Source organism: Sceloporus occidentalis, unplaced genomic scaffold (assembly GCF_023333645.1).
Source record: "Sceloporus occidentalis isolate IW3139 unplaced genomic scaffold, rSceOcc1.0.p SCAF_107, whole genome shotgun sequence".
Classification (NCBI taxonomy): Eukaryota; Metazoa; Chordata; class Lepidosauria; order Squamata; family Phrynosomatidae; genus Sceloporus; species Sceloporus occidentalis.
In genome coordinates, this window is record NW_028317087.1 from 3,322,708 (window position 1) to 3,340,717 (window position 18,010).

Here is an 18,010-nt window from a genome sequence, read left to right on the forward strand (position 1 = left end):
ATGTGAAAAAGTTTGGGTTTTCAGTGCCAAGGCTTGGGATGATGGAGCGTACTACAAGGCGGTGTGGCTTTGGGCTTGTTGACCATAGACAGCGTGGGGATGAAATAATGGTGTGAGTTGGCCCTCACGTCCCAGCCCTGCACATATGGAACAGGATTCCGTCCTTGGCCTGCCGACTGCTTGCTGGAAAAAGGCATCATCAAAGGAGGCAGTACTATCTGCTTTGGCTTCAGAACAATTATTCTCCCCTCCTTCCTTCGCTTGGCTGTCTGTTGAGGAAAAACATTGGGAATGGCCGAGAAGCTGGCACTTTTTATCTGCTTTGGGTTCAAAATAATCATTCCTTCTCCCTTGTGCGCTTTGGCGTTCTGCTGAGTAAATACTCTGGGCACAGCAGAAAAGCTGGTGCTTCTTTTAGGTGCCGCTGTCTCTCTGTCCATAAATTCTGCGATCTTTACCTGTGTATCTTTAAAAGATGAGGTGGCTTTTGGTGTCGTGGCTTTTACCATCGCAGCTTTTTCTTTCTGTTTTTTCCTTTTCTTGTCCTCCTTTTTATATGATGTTTTCACACCCTCAAGCAATCCCTTCGCAGCAGCTCGAGCCAAAACATCTTTCGCAGATAAACAGTTAGATTTATCCTTCTGGAAAAGACAGACACAGACATGTAAGTCATCAAGGCAATCACACCGCAATATGTTACTTTGTTTCAAAATACAATTTTAAAATTTTACAAAAATAAAACCTCGCAATTAATTTGTGAGTTCCGTTTAAAAAATATACAGAAATAAATTTCAATCTAAATTTGTAATTTGGTAATATGAAAGGCGCTACAAATACTATTGCAAGGCCCTGTATATAATTTGCTCCAGGGAAATAGCATTCAGAGAGAAATGTAGGAAACCCAAAACAGTCTTGTAGTCGTACTGAAGGGGGAATGCAGTTCATGATTGGGTAGAATACGATAAAGAGAAGGGCTGTAGGAAATATAGAGACCATGAATGTCAAGAAACCGGGAGAGGACGGCGCGGTCAACACTATCAAATTCAGGAATATGTGCCTGTTATTAATGTTTTTGGCCTAGAAGACACAGTATGCAAAGCTCCATTCTAGGTTTGTGATTCTAAGACAGTTTAAACATCTTGGCTTATAGATCTAGCTTTATAGATAGGAAGAGAAAAGTAGTTATTTTTCTTTTAAAAAAAGGAATACTGACAAAAACAATCCATAAGAAAATTACAGTACTTCATGACTTTATTTCTAAAGCCTGAATAATGCAGAAACTGGAACGAGAAACTATTTTCACTGGGTCTGCATGAAAAATGTAGTTGCAGAGGTACACTATGACCAAAATTATGCTGACATACCTCTACTTATTAAGTACAGGTGTTTAAGCCATGCTTATTACTGGTGTATAAAACCAAGTACATAGGCAGCCATCTCCATAGACAAACATTGGCAGGAGAATGGGTCCTATTGAAGAGCTCAGTGACTTTAGGATCTTGGGGCTCTATCTGCCCCGACCTGTTTTAAGTGCTTTTATTGTGAGGTGGAAACGTCTAGGAGTGACAACAGCTCACCATGAATTGGTAGATCACACACACTCACAGAGCAGGGCTGCTGAGAGCTGAAGCGCATGCGCTGTGTGTCAGGAGCTTCATGAAATGGGTTTCCAAGGCTAAGAAGCTGCACACTAGCTGAAGATCACTATTCGCAATGCCAAGTGTGGGCTGGAGTGGTGTAAAGACCACCGCCACTGGAGCAGTGTAAATATGTTCTCTGGAGTGATGAATCAAGATTCACTATCTGGAAGTCTGATGGACGAATAAGGGTATGGCCGATGCCAGTAGTGGCTACTGTTGGATTTGGTGGAGGAGGGATAATGGTCTGGGCTAGACCCCCTAATGTCAGTAATGAGTTATGTTTATGTTACAGCATACAAAGACAATGCTATGCTTCCAACTTTGTGGAAACAGTTTGAGGGAAGACCCTTTTCTATTCCATCATGTGTGTGGCCCAGCACACAAAGCAAGGTCCATAAAGACATGAGATTGGATGAGATTGGTGTGGAAGAATTCGAGTGGCTGAAAAGAGCCCTGACCTAAACCACAGTGTGCAAGAAAAAAACTTCCAGGAACGAAAGGTGTGAGAGAGCAAGAGGATGAGTGAAAAAGGGTAAGGGAGTGAGTAAAGTGAGTGAGAGTTAGGGAGTAAGTATGTATGCATACATTTATGCTAAAGTGTGCATGTGTTGGCATGAATGTGTATGTGTGTTAGCGTGACTTTGTATGTGTGTGTTTAAGTGTATGATTGTGTTAGCATGAGTGTGTAAATGTCTGAGTGTGTGTTAATGTATGCTTTGTAGTATGCGAGAGTATATAAAATGTGCGCCAGTGTGTATGTTATCGAGGGGGTGGGCGCATGGGGTTGATGGGGCCACTTGGCTTTACCTGTCCCCCATGCCAAAAGGGACGCCTACCATAGAGCGGAGCACTCACCACAGAAGTTCTTCTCCCCGTAGAACAGTACCAGGGGAAAAATCCCAAGCAAAGTTCACCAGGTTTTCCATGATCCTAACAGTGAAGAGGCTCCGGAAAAGGAAGACATAATTATAACAGATAGTCCTTGAGTAGGCAAGGCGAGGACCGAAAAATCAGAGAGATTCCCAAAATGTCACACGCACCCCACCGCAGACATCACACATGCACCACCGCAGACATCACACACGCCCCACCGCAGACGTCACACGCACCCCACTGCAGACATCACATATGCACCACCGCAGACATCACACACGCCCCACCGCAGACGTCACACGCACCCCACCGCAGACATCACACATGCACCACCGCAGACATCACACACGCCCCACCGCAGACGTCACACACGCCCCACCGCAGACATCACACGCGCCCCACCGCAGACATCACACGAGCCCCACTGCAGACATGACACACGCCCCACCGCAGACATCACACTCGCCCCACCTCAGACGTCACATGCACCCCACCGCAGACATCACACGCGCCCCACCGCAGACATCACATGCGCCCCCTCCCTGCTCGACACACTCAAAATGCGCCTGCTGCGTCCAGCAGAGGGAGCCCCCAAGACGAGGATCCCTTACCCGCTGCTTCCCCCTTACCCCGATGTGAAGTAAGTGTAGTGGGGACCCGGGGACCTTGGGAGCGAGTGACAGCGCCAACCCTCCCTTGTTAATGCCCATGGTTTTGGAGTGGGGTGTCCACATACTTTTAGTCATACACTGTATGCTAAACAATCAGTTTGCTTAAGCTTTTAAGCACCTGATGCCTGATTTTCGCCTAGGGTTTGACTCACGATATGAAAGCTGTCGTGCACTCACTTTATTGATCTAAATACCGTATTTGCTTGTTTAGATGACCCTGATTATAAAACGAACCCCCAAAATTTAAATATTAAAAAGCCTGAATATAATATATATATAAAAAAAGAAAAAGCCTGAATATAAGACTACCTTATAGGAAAAAGTTTTACTAGTAAATATTAATGTAAACTTTTTTTAATATTTCATAAAAACTATGATTGAGAGAAATGCATTTCTTGGTTTTTTTCCTTTTCTTTGACAACCTGCCCCCCAGTTATGCACATCTGCCTTCCCAGACTTACCAATGCATCACCAGACTTGTCCCCCGTGCTTCAGAATCCCTAGTGTCTAGTGGGGGCAGCCGGTGGATGTCTGCGCGATGCACGTAGACAACCCCCACTGCTACCCGGGACCTCCACCGGGGCTTCTACCTAATTCACCCAGTAATAAAACTGGCCCTTGCTTGACTTGCCACTCTGCCTCCTGATATGCAACATACTCAACTTCAACACACAAATGCTAAATAATAATTAATAGCAAAGTGCTTTTTACATGCTTGGGGATGGCTCGTCAAACACTGCCACATGTTCAGAATCATTAGAAATATATCTCTGCACTTTGCAGCTGCCCTAATGTAATGTATAACAAGTATATTGTCCAACAATCAAAGAATAATGTAGGTTGGTGCATCTATTGTACTGAAAATAAAAACAATAAGGTACTTACAATTAATATTATTTAATTTGAAAATGTAAATTGTGGATCTGTTAACTAAATGAAAAGAATATTATGGTAGTATTATAACATTAAAAATGTTCCCATGTAATAACCATATATTTTTGTGCACGTGTGGATAATTTGTATATCCATAAAATCATAGGCATACGAAAATACTAAAAATCACAGTTATCCATTTTCCAATCATGCATTCTAGTTAATACTTTATTAATAATTAGCCATTATTGCTACACAAATCATGGGATTTGTCTTACCTCCCGTGCCAAGACAGCAATAAAACACCCATTGGTGGTATCAGATGGCTCAATTTTAAAATAATTATCAGAAGCAGATACAACCTCCTCGCCTGAGCATAAAGGGATCACAGGAGGGCTGAGCCTGTAGTAAAGATATGCAACGGTTTGGTAAAACATATTGTAGTTTCATACAGAGAAATCAGTTCAATTAAAGAAATGTATCTGCATTCCATAACCCAATGACTATAAACCATCGAGAAATAATTTTACACCAAAACAGGTCGGGACTTCAGTATTCTTGTGGTTTTTTCATGGTCAGTTGTCAAGCAGTAAAACTCCATCACCTGTGTCCATCGTAACTATTTAAACATTAATAATGACAAATATTACTATAAAATATATAGAAACTAACTTCCACCACGTCTGCTCGAGTACTTATGCAAACAATTAAGAAACATTTTTGTAGCCGTGGTCAATGTGCGTAGAGATGATCCTTACCTATATGACTTTACTCGGGTATCCTCAGATTTTAGTTCCAAAGCATAGTTTATCACATTCTCATTTTCTTCTGGATTAACGGATGAAGTGCAGTAGACGATGGCTTGAACGCTACTAACTGAAATAAAAATAAAAACATGCAATAATGTAACGGAGCTATCGTGAACTGAATAGTATTTATCATTATTTTTTTCATTTTTAACTGTGGTTTAAACACTAGAAATTCCTGCTGACTTCAACAAAACTGTTTTAGCCTTTTTCACATTAGTGATCATCTCTCAAGAACAACGGCGCAGCATCTAGCAGGGCTCTTACTGTCTTGCAGCTTGTAAAACCTTTGAAATGGAGCTAAAACTTAAATAACTCATCCTACGGAAACATGGGAAACGGACAATCCAGGGTCGTACCACTGAACAATTTATAAGCATTGCTAATTTAAGTTGTGGTGTGACAATCATTAATAATTATCATTAATAATATGAAGGTCTCGGATTTACCTAAAAACATAGTGTGAAAAAAAGCAATTACACCAAAATATCAAAACTTTCACTTACACTCCATCGCATGTTTGATCTCCGATCGCTGATGATTTGCAAGGTCACAGATTTTATCTGGTGCTGGGAATCCTTGAGAAAAATCCTGCAGCAATGCGGGGTCTGAATTGAAGAATGAAAATGCTCATAACTTGCTTTTACAATGGACCCTACTCAGAAGGGTACAATAAATTTTGTAAAATAACATCTAAATAAAATGGACGTTACCTCCTAGTCCACTTAAAACAAAATCTACTGGATCACTGACTCCAGATCCTGAGCACTGCGGCATCAACATAATCACTTTTGCTTTTCGTAGCATCTTGTCAGCCGGGTTGATGTCAGTGAAAGTCTCTGTAAGAATCGTAATCTCTGCAAAAAAAAAAATAACGTGTATTGGAAAAGTTACCTATCATCGAACACGGTTTTGAATATCATAATATATCATACCATCATAATTTGACATGGAAATCATAGAGAAAATGTATGATTTAATGCTTCAACCATGTTTAAAAGAAATGCTCAGTTGGTATGAGTGTCTGACCATCTTATAGAAACAGCAGAAAGGTTAAATTAAATATGTAATTCCGCTTTTAAATGCCTTGCTCAATTATATAAATAGCCACATAATATCTCAGTAAAGCTCTCCTTTAGCCACGCCTCTAGCCACACCCCTAAAAGAAAAGTATCCTTTTTTGGTCATTTAGAATGTTGGGAGGTCCTAGATTGCAGAGGGAGACCGAAGCGCAGTCAGCGTGACGTCAGCCCACTAACGAGGTATTAGGTTTCCGTCTCCTCGTTTGCTGGTTTTATGTCCCCACTTACTCGTGCAGTCCATGTTTGCAAACAGTTCCTCCAGTTCTTCCTTCTTTTTCTCAGATTTTATTCCACAAACATAAATGTTGCAGGAGTTCTGGTGAGACAGCGCTGACATGTGAGCTAGAGTAAATCCTGGAATAGGGTCGGCTACAATGATGTCATCATCTAAATTCAATAACGCTTTTACAGAATGAACCGCCAAACTCTGTGATTTGTCCTGTTAACAGAAAAAGTTTAGAGCATAATGAAGGATTATCTAAGGATATGTTAGCTGGTTTCCTTCTGCTTAGGAAGACATGCTCTCTACATTTAGTGCTGCTATGCACCCGTAATGCAGGGTGCTTGATGTAGCTACTTCTGTGGATTAGTTATCCAGGCCCAGTGACTTCTTTTTAAAGACAAATCAGTCTGCCTGACACCCATGAAGGGAATTTTCTGAATGGAGAGCTGCACTCCTCTCAACATTTCAGACACATTAAAAAACACAAGCGCACTCTTTAGCTATAACACAGAATGTGGGTATTAAACAGCTCAATTGGGAGACTGAACAATCAGAGATATACACCACATCTGTGAGTAAAATGCTCCCAGCACCAGTAGCGCAGTTTCTATCTCCCCAACGCTTGACAAATAAACATTTTGTGTGTTTTCAGAGAGCTATCTTTGGCCAAAACTTGTATATTTTAAACGGAATTCATCCTGTGAGTGACAGATGGCTGATGAATAGATCCTGCACTGACATTTCAACAACACAAACCATGAAGCGCATTATCTGTGTACTTTTCCATTCCTGAAAAATCACCTGATTCAAGCAAAAATAAAAACAAAATAGCAAACAAGGAAAATGAATGTGAACAGCATGAGCTGTTACAGTACAGGGGACGCCAGCTGAGGTTTTAGTGAATTTGTAGGACCTTGGGGTTTACAATGGGGTATTAAAACACAACAACGGCAAATCTTATTATGAGACTGACAACATGGCAGGATGGGCAATATATATTTTGAAATAAAGCATGTTTAAATCTCTACAAAGAAATGGTTCTTCTTTTGATTGCGAGATAGATAAAGGCACGTTCATATGAAAAATATTGAATATGAAAGCATAAAGCAAAGCCAGGCTTTTAACGTATCCCAAAACATAAAGCAGGATACAGCATATACCGGTATATTCTAATACAGCATGGAAAGTACGTGGACACAAGACAAAACTTATCTCTGGCTTTCCAGCGTGATTTATAGCAGGATTCAAACTGAATGCGTTCAGAGGAGGCCGCCATATTTCATGTTCGCGCTGTCCTTTCAGGATTAAAAGATCAAGCTCTTAAACTGGCCAAGCTCCGTATTTATTGCAGGCCTGACGCGCACACGTTACAATGCAACCTTTTTACTGATGCAGCCGCATTGTTTCTCTGAATCGGGAATGTGTCCAATCCAGCGAGAACGTGTGATGATTTTATATGGAGTTTAGGATCTTTGCACAAACACTTAAAACACTACCTATAGGTCAATGTAAACAAAGAGAACAAAACTCAGAAGCGTTGTGTGGTCAGGTAAACAGCGATGTGGTAATGGAGTTATGTGTACATCGCTCAGAGTGCAGAGTGCTGGCAGTGAGTAAAGGAGTGTGGTTGGTAACCATGTTCCCAAAGGTTACAGAACTTCTGAGTACCAGCATCATATTTGAAGAGAAATGTGAGGACATTTGTTGATCTCTAGCAAGAGTAGCAGATAAGGAGAGTCAGACTTACAGGTTCAATGATCCCTGTGCGCTGTGTGCTGAATTTGTATAGAGATGATAAAGCACACAGATTGTATACAGGGCCACACGGCCCGTCATAATGTGACTATTTATCTCTCACATGGAGGAGACATGAGACACGCAATAACATGCCTGCCTGCCTGCCTGCCTGCCTACCTGAAATACGATTTTGTAATCGGTGAAAAGTTCCAGTTTATTGAGTTCCTCCTTAAGCTGTGCAGGGAAGATAAGTAAATCCTGGCAGTGATTGTCTATGCAGTAGTTATAGCCATCAAATTCCGAAGGGGAGTCCACTTTACTGAAACCCTTTTGTTCCAATGTGTTGAAAACATCAGTGGAGCTTAAAACACAAGACAGATAACAAAGATATTAATCAAATGACTCCTTTATTTTTACAGCACAAATACTTAAAGTGTTGTTGAACTATTGGTGATTGCCAAGTTTGTTTCCTAAAAGGTACTGTGAAACATCAAACATTTGCACAAAGACCGCAATACATTACATTGCCCACAACCCCCTGGACAATGTCATATTAATCTCTATGTGTTTAGAATGCTATGTCATCAAAGTCCCTGTTGGTATAACGGTCAGGTATCCCAATACTTCTGTCCATATAGTGTATATGTTACAATGTGCTGCATTACGGTTATACTGACACTTCCTATACAAACCTATCCCTGCCATGAACGTACCTGGCTTTGGCGGTATTCACCCAGGCATAGAGTGGTACATGAGACGCTCTCTGCTCCTGCTTCTGCACGCTCTCAGGCAATATGTGTTTAATAGTCGGTGCATTATGTTTGATACGAAATCTTGCCAAGGAAGCAGCAAGCCTGGTTTTATACCTATTTGGAAAAAATCCAGAGCACAATAAAGTAACAATAAAATAGACATATTCAATATTTTTTTTAAATGTTATTTACAGATTACAATTCTGTCTCTGCTGAGAGCAGCAAAACAGGTTTAGCTGTTATTTAATGTATGTAAACTTTAATGTATAAAGGGAGGCATTTTGTATAAAAACCTCACAGTGCTGCAGCCAAAGTACTAACTGTGAGCAATATTCTTCTGACTACATCTGACTCTTTAGAAGATACTAGGTCGGCAAACCATTTTAACCCTGCTCGGTATGTGGTCCTTTAGACACTAGTATGTAGAAACATACACAAATGTTACTACAGCGACTGTGGTGTTTTACCTAAATAGAAGGTTTTCAACTTCTTGCACTTCTTGTATGATGTCTTCTTTATTATATATACAACGAGGCTGGAATTTGCGGTCCTGGAAATCATACAGCATCACCACAACTAAACTGCTCATATCCTCCGCCTCGAGACAAGACAGAAATTGGGAAAAGATGGAATAATCATTTCAAATATGTGTTAAATGTGAAATGCATTGTAGAAAGAAAAAAAATCTTTGACTTCATACAGGCAAAAATGCTTTCAAAGCTAACCTTGCAATAACTTTGTAGGGAATGGGGTAACAGGCGGCATCCATCCTTATCATAGTATTAAACCTTATCACAGAGCCCTGTGTTCACTACTGCTTTCAACTTCTAAAGGAATGCCGTGTAAAGCTCTATTGCCTATCATAGTATATCCTGGATATAGCAATGGAGGCTTCAATACACAAATATGGATAGCTCTTGTTCACAAATGGCAAACATTTGATGACGTAACCCAAATAATCTTGCCCGTCAACTCATAACAATCTTCTTAACTCCCTTAACAAATAACATATATGGAAATATAACTAATTTAGAAAGAAAAATAACATGTATAAAATAACATACTGGACTGCCAAGGACATTTGATACATAGTTAATTATTATTAATGTCAAACGGATGACAAAAGAGAATGAGCTGTGTACATGAATTTAGTGAACAGAAAGTTTCATCAATAATTTCAAGCAAACAAAATCAAATTCCTCTTGCATCCTCTTAATAAATACGCATTCTGGACCAATAACTTGCAAAAATGTGGACTATTCTATGGAGAGTAAAATCAAATCAAAATTCAAGATGCTACAAACATCAAATCTTAATATTGAAACATTTCATAGGCTGTTTCTAATACACTAGACAACAGAGGCATGACTACAGGTGAAGCGCAGGGGGCCATTGCTACAAAGCCACCGCGGCGGCTCTGGGAAGTCCAGAGCATAGATTTCTCACCAGTCATATTGTAAAGAAGTCACGGCTTTTTCGGGTTAAGGTGTAATCATATGACATTTAACAGCCGTGTACACCTGAGCAGCATCTTCCAGCTACTGCACTAGATCACCAGGGATGGCGATAGGAAACCCCAAAACATTTAAAAAGCACCTCTGTAGCCTAGTAATGCTGTGAGAAAACAATCATACCACAAATTAAATTATCATATGCTTACCAGATTTCCAGAATAGTAGAAACCACTATCCAATAACATGGTTTCAATAAGGTGTTGGTCTGAAATAAAAAAAATTAAATAAAAATTTATTCTCAAGCAATAAATCCAGTCCTTAGACACAAAATTAAAGAGGACGTCTTCCTGCCCCTGCCCCTTAAAATGTTTCCGTAAAAACACTACAGTTCTAATATTTAGAACTTAACAGCTAATTTAACAACTAATATCAATTTAATTCAAGAAAAAACAATATGTAACCCGGGGAATTTAACGTTGTTTATACACACACATTAAAGAATGAGCAGTTTTGAAAGAGACAGTATCCAACAAAGAGTAGTAGTTACAGTTACAAACTGGAGGCCATGATCCATTAGTTCACAAAGCAAGGTCCATAAAGACATGGTTTGACAAGCTTAGTATGGAGGAACTAGCGTGGCCCGCACAGAACCCTAACCTTAAGCCCATCGAAAAACCTTTGGGATGTTGATTGCGAGCCAGGTCATCTTGTTCAACATCAGGGCCTGACCTCACAAATGCTCTACTGGATGAAAAAGGAAAAATACACAAAGACATGCTAGACAATCTTGTGGCAAGCCTTCCCAGAATAGTGGAAGCTGTTATAGCTGCAAAGGGGGGCATCTCCAAAAAAACATTTGTCACATCTGCCCAAAAAACTGTGCCAATGGTTTTGGAATGGTATGACCAACAATCTCATACAGGTGTAATGGTCCAGTGTCCGCATGAGTTTGGTCATACGGTGTATCACAGGCAATGTGCTTTGTCCACTTTGTGATTCCTTATCTTTGAAACACAATGCTGATTAAACATACTTGTGTCGGTGCCTGGAGACCTGTTTCTGTTACCTGTAAAGCATCCCAGTTCACACTCCCTACTTCCGCATAACAAATACCCAAAGACAATGTGTGTGCGTTTACATTTTTATTCTATCATTATGTTAATCTTCAGTAATCTGGCTGAACGTAGGCTGTACCTGGGAACGCCGCTGATGAGCGTAAATAGAGCCTTCTGTGTAATCTGTGGTCAACGTCAACACAAATTATGGAAAGTGTGCTCACCACATAATGTATAATACTTGCATCTTCTAATGTTGTACTTTTATGAACTTTATGTGAAGTTTTTCTAAATCTGGGTGCTAAATTACTATTGTTGTCGAGAGCTGCACATCATACCCACCATTGCCTGATATACATGTATTCTGGAGTAGTCCACAAAAGTAGGGAAGACGTGTCTGTTTCCAGGATTAAGATTTCCTAAGGGGGGTAATCACACCTCAACACCTCGGCTCTGTGTTATAGATGCTGGGGCTTAAGCACCTATTATTATTCTCCATTCTGTTATAGGTAACCTGTTTTTGTCTCTATGCCCTCTGCATCCAGATTTAAGCTACTAATAAACCCCCTGTAATTAAAGATGTATGTTGTTCCTGGCAATTTTCCCAGGAGGGATGTTTCGGGTGTAGTTGAAACATGCTCTTTAATTATGTTATTTGGAACCTGAATTTTTTCCCCACTAATGGGGATAATCTCTTTCGGCCCCACATTCTCTACAGATCACAGTACAGATTAAGGCTGCATGTTGTGTAGACCTGCAGGTACATAGCAACCAATATATTCTGGAAGGATTACAGTTTCTTGTTTCTGGAAAATGTCTCTGTACTATTTGTGTATTAGTGATACTACCTTCTACTTCTCAAATGCTACATTTGAAAGTTTGGTAGAGGAAAAAAATACAAATAAATAAGTCCCAATGTCACATAAAGTCTCTTGGAAAATCTACTATCCTCCGCCATACCTGTAACCACATCTCTGGGGAAAAAGTCCCTTTTTGGCCATTTCAAACGTTGTGATGTCAAGTGTTTGCTACTCAATGTTATTGGTTTGGTGAAATGAAAGGTTATTTTATCTACAAGAAGCAGCATTCAGTGGCAGTGGATGGTGAAATCTGCATCAGTAGCTACTATGCAGATCATCTCACGTCTCCTTCCAAAAAAGAGTAAGGGGAGTAAGGGGAGAAGAGTCACGCATATCTCGAGAGTGATAAGAACACTGCTCCTATTGGTCTATATACAGTATAATACAAGTATGCATTTAATTATTGTAAATAATACTTTTCCAACATCCTATATCTGCCCTGTAGGGTAATATCATTTTTGGTTGAAGTCAATACCTATTACCAGTCCACAATAATACATCTTCAATCGTACCACTATGCCCATCCCATGTATATGCTGTCACACTGGGCTATGTACAGGGCTTAGCTGTTGGCAGAACTATAGGGCACTTCCAGATAAAGCAAGTCATCTAAGCAGGAATGTTGTAAGCACACATAGCAAGTCCTCATAGGGCATGCCGGTTATGTGACATCAATGTGTAAGGAGTAAGCCTGTGACATATGCATAAACATTTACACAGATAAGACGAACTGTTTTAATAAATCACCAATACAAAATCAGGGGAACACCTCCACAGTACAAGGAGTAATTATTTTTCCTATATATCCAGTGACAACCAGTATTGTTTGACAGCAACAGTATTCATGTTAAAACTAAATATAGTCATCATGACATCATGAAACTGTAAAGCAGAAGCGCCCTTTACTTTGGTGAGATCACCAACAGAAAGCCGCAGCACCTTGGTCAGACTGGAAGAAGTGAAGATATTACAGTTGCAAGTGTTTAATATAACGTAAAATCCTACATATAATCAACATAACTTCTAACATGAGAATTGGTGCATATTAACCCCTTAAGGACCAGGCTGTTTTTTATTTTTTGTACCCTTTGTAACCAAGGCTGTTTTAACACTTGCGGTGCTCGTGTTTAGCTGTAATTTTCTTCTCTTCTAGTTAGTGTACCCAAACAAATTATATATTTTTTGACAAGATGGGCTTTCTTCAGATACTATTTTTGATCATATAAGCTAATTTGCTATAAAAAAAGTTATAAAATATGATGAAAAATTCCCCAAAAAACTTACTTTCAGTTTTATTTGAAGCTAATAAAAAAACTGCTAAATAGATTCTACTATTTGTCCTGAGTTTAGAAATACCCAATGTTTTTATGGGTTCTTGTTGCAAGTTATAGGGCAATAAGTAAATGTAGCGTTTTGCTATTTCAAAATTTTCCAAATCTGGTCATTCTGCCCCCATATGCTAATTGGAACATCTTTAAAGCCGGCCAATGCAATTTACCCCATCACTAGATACCCCAACTAGATACCCCAAGGTATTGCAAATGCTGGTATTTTAACCCTTTCTATGCACTAATTCTACTACCACCTTTTGTCAAACATTGTGGTGGTAATTTATTTTGTGTTTTTAATAATGCAAATTGTACTTGAGGCATGAATTTACAGCTCCTGGTATATGTCACTGTTACACAACATCCCAATATGTGTTCAGCAACATCTCCCGAATACAGTGATACTACTCATGCATGGGTTTGTCAGGTTGTTTAGGAGGTAAAATGCTACATTTAGGAGGCGCACTTGTTTTAACTTTACATTTTTAAGTTTGGTCCTTCTGCCACCATGTCCTATTTGGGACATCTTTGAAGCCAGTCAGTTTGATTTACCCCATCAAACCATATTTTAAAAATAGACACCCCAGGGTATTACAAATAGCGGTATTTAACCCTGTTAATGCACTAGTTTTACCACCAGCCTTTGTCAAAATTTGTGGTGGTATTTTTTGTGGGTTATTTTCACACACATTGTACTTCAGGTATGAATTTACCACTCCTGGTATACATCAAAAACACCCCAATATGTGTTCAGCAACATCTCTTGAATACAGTAATAATACCCATGCATGGGTGTTTAGGTGCTAAAAGAACACATTATTTTCCACTTTGGTCAGTCTTTCCCTTTACCCTATTTGGGACATCTTTGAAACCGTCCACTCCAATTTACCCCATCAAACAATTACTTTTTCTTAAAGTAGACACCCCTTGGGTATTTCAAATGCTACGATTTTAACTGTCAGGATTTTTGGGAAGATACAGCTTTAATTTTAGCACTTGCTCATTTTGGACTTTTTCTCCATTTTGTTGGAACTGGATGGTTCCCCGATGGTGACATCCTTGCATAATTAATTTTAAATGTTACCACATTTTTATTTAAATTTTTAGCTATTTTTATGTTTTCCATTTAAAAATTTTTTTTTACTAATCACATTGCGAATAGAAAGCTGGGCTTCACTGACTTGCATGGTTTAATGCAGTGCCTGTATTTAATCTGCATGGGTATCCAGAGTAATCAGGAGGGTTAGAGGCCCTCTTGGAAACCTTTTTTTTAAAGGAAGTGCCATCTTGCGAGAGGCAAAATTTCTTGCAGTGGCGCTTGTCACAGTGCATCCTGGAGTGGGTGTTCGGTGTTGCTGAATGCCTTGCTATCAGTGCTTTCATCGTCTATCTCCTCCTAAGCTCTAGGATCGTAGACCGCTTTATAAGCATGTTTAATGCCATGACGTGCCAGGCATGTCATTGGTTGTTAACTGATCATTTTTGCATGACGTGTCTGGCATGTCATTGGTCGTTAAGGGGTTCAATAAGTGTTAAAAACAACACTACACTACCACTCAAAAGCTTTGGTCACCTAGAAATATCCTTGTTTTTGAAAGAAAAGCACATTTTGCCCATTAAAATAACATGAAATGGATCAGAAATACAGCGCAGACGTTGTTAATGGTGTAAATGACTATGATAGCTGGTATAGCTTCATTGGCGTACAGAGTCCCTTTATCACTCCCATCACTCCTGTGTTCCAATGGACTTGTGTTCGCTAATCCAAGTTGAAGTTTAAAAGGCTAACTGATCAGTAAAAACCCCTTTTGCAATTATGTTACAACTAGAAATTCCCTTGTTTTCCAAGAACAGATAAGTGACCACAACTTTAAAACAGTAGTGTATTCCCTGCAGGAATGTAGTATAGTTTACCATTATATCCAGAAACTTTATAATGTGTGCTGTCATATCAAGTGTGTTTACACTTAGTTGTACATATATTCAGCCTGAGTACCGAGCTCTTCCATTACATCCTATCATATTTGCCATGAAGTCACAAAACCTCTTGCAAGTACTTTTGTACTTTCGGCAACACAAAATATGATCAAGAAAAAGTAAATGAGATGTAACCTAGAAAAACCACCGGGTAAATCCTGTTAAACAGAGAGGAAAAGGGGATATATGCAAAGTATGATAAGAAAAAAAATCCCTGACACAGTTTAGGCCTGTGAGTTACATGAAATGGTCATGTGGCGTACAAAGGGGAAGAAAAGAAAATACACAAGTGAGATTTAAAAATGAGAAATACACGGCTAATGATAAAAAGGAAGCATTTTGAAATGTAATAGTTCAAAATCCACATTTTATTTTATACTCACATTTAACTGAATTAAAAGCAAGCTCATAGGACCAGCGCTTCAATTTTTCATCTTCATATTCCGGCAAGGAGAGCTGCAGGCCACAGCCGTACTTCACCAGGATCCTGTCTGGAGGTTTCTTCACATGAATGCTATAGAAGATCTTTGCTGCGTTTATGAAAACGCGATCAGGATAGCTGTCCTTCTCAGTCAGGTACAATGAATTTCGCATTAACCGGTCAATGGAATTTAAGGTCAGACTAGAGTCTTGTTGCGCATGTATGTGATTTGAGGTTGCCAGCAGCAAATTATCCACAGAGATGGACATTTGGGATAGCAGACAAAAAAAAGCCTGGTAGGAGGCCGCTTCCTGATAATAAAATGAAGAAAGAATTAGTATTGCGCTACTGTTAAAATATTTAAATGTCTTAAAAACATAAATGGCTTCCTTTATAGTTATAAACTCCATTCCCAGATTAACAGTTCAAACCATTTATAACAAGATTAGAAGACATGCAAATTTTAGACCTAAAGTTGATGAAAATGTACACCTTCTAAATATCTTATTGGGCACATGGCTGTAAAGGCATACCTGCCAACAGTCCTGAATGTCCCTGGACAGTTCCATTTGTTGAGGAGGTCTGGTCCCGTCTAATTCGGGTCTGTCCCGGAATAAAAATAGTGCCTATGCACAGTGCATTACACTGTGGATAAGCAGCATTCTAGGACACACACAGCCTACACGATTGTAAATGTACTCCAAACTACCCAGTATCTGTCCTGGGTATCCTAGAGATCAATGCTGCAGCGTCCCGCAGAGTGTTTGGCATCGTCCCCTTTGTTCCGGGATCCAGGAGGGAAATGTTGGTGGGTATGTAAAGGAACACCTTTGATGACTATCTTATTTGCACGTTACCCTGACACAGAGCTACAAATGGCCACATCAGACGAGACAAACACCAACACACTTAAAGGCAAATAGCGACATCTCAAAACACTCATTACGCCTCCGTGTCAGAATACAGGTGGCTGGTGACAGTTTCAGTCCATTGTACAACATTGTAAGAAGATGTGTTAATGTGTTCTAAACAGATGTTTGTTAAAGAGAATTGATGGTACCCTCGCACACACAACAATAAATTGACAAATCTGGTCTAGTTAACAATGATTTACAATTTGTCACAACTTTATCAGATGTGATCAGAACTTTGGATAAAACCCATAAATGTCGGCACATTTAATCATTCTAAAAATAAAACAGGATAATTCTGAACAGTATTAAAATCATTTTCTTTGGTTTTAGAAAGCGTGTGGGTTGCTTTAAAAAACTAGCAAAAGATACACATTACTGAATACGGCAGAAATGAAATTTGCAGCTTACGGTAAATTAAGGCACAATTGCTTGTTTAAGACTAGGGAAGAAATATTATACAAGCTGTAAAGGCAATTTTGTTTTGAGTGTTAAATTACACCCAGTTCCTTTGGGAAACTTAATTAAAATGTAACTTTAGATGCATTAAACAAGAATCATGGAAGAATCATAAGCAGACAAACTATTCACATTGAACATAAAGTTTCAGGAAAAAGCAATAAGCAGCTCGTAGATTGTGAAACTTGTGCCCAATGTAGTTTACACAACAAAAACTTTCCATAGATCAGCCACTACATAGAAACATAGAAAGTAACGGCAGATAAGAACCATTCGGTCCTTATAGTCCGCCTAACATCCCTAGAATCTTAGTCAATTACGGTAGTGGTAACAATTTTTCATTGTCAAAAAATGCTACTTAAAAATAATAAAAAAATAATAATAAAAAACGTCCCCGTTTTGGCATCTGTAATTATAATTGTGAGCCCCCTACCCTGGTCTTGAACGGTGGTTTGTAAATCTAGATCTCCCTAAGTCTGTCTATGCCAACCATACAGGCTTTTTATTCAGTTGATCCATGTAGAGCCACAGAGATCTAGAATGCCAGTTGATGAAGTGAGAATATACAAAGTACATGCTGAGGAAAGGCAGTATCACACCATATACACCATATGTATATTCGGTGCCATATATACCCTCCTGATTCTTGCGTGTTCAAGCAACTATAAATGGTTGTGTGTGGGGAGAGCGGTGCCCACGCTTGGTGGAACAGCAGGGTGGTTCAGACTGGATTAGACGTTCCAAGTGATGTTGGTAACACTGGTCCTTTTACTTCTTTGATAATAAATTATTTTCCCATATTTATTTAGCAGTTATGTATGTACCTTGCCCGTTGCTGCTACTGGCAAATACAGCTATGTCTGTCATGTTGTGCCAATGGCTGTCTAT

At 39.4% G+C, this 18,010-nt stretch overlaps 1 protein-coding gene across 1 annotated transcript; it reads right to left on the reverse strand.

The window, feature by feature from the left end:
• Positions 1-20: 20 nt before the first annotated feature.
• Positions 21-15,925, reverse strand: LOC149283275 (protein NSUN7-like). The gene is made up of 11 exons (XM_089497804.1): positions 15,715-15,925; positions 10,318-10,376; positions 9,125-9,255; positions 8,619-8,771; positions 8,083-8,266; positions 6,174-6,384; positions 5,577-5,720; positions 5,370-5,471; positions 4,816-4,933; positions 4,336-4,459; positions 21-641 (listed from the first exon to the last, which is right to left on the reverse strand). The coding sequence occupies exons 1-11, from the start codon at positions 15,923-15,925 to the stop codon at positions 21-23; spliced, it is 2,058 nt and encodes a 685-aa protein (XP_089353930.1).
• Between the last annotated feature and the right edge of the window lie 2,085 nt (positions 15,926-18,010).

Coding starts and splice junctions, on each gene's coding strand:
- LOC149283275 (XM_089497804.1), bottom strand. CDS start 15,925: ATGCGAAATTCATTGTACCTGACTGAGAAGGACAGCTATCCTGATCGC. Junction 10,377..15,714: donor TGCTTTTAATTCAGTTAAAT/GTGAGTATAAAA, acceptor TTTTTATTTCAG/ACCAACACCTTATTGAAACC. Junction 5,721..6,173: donor TGCAAACATGGACTGCACGA/GTAAGTGGGGAC, acceptor TTTTTTTTGCAG/AGATTACGATTCTTACAGAG.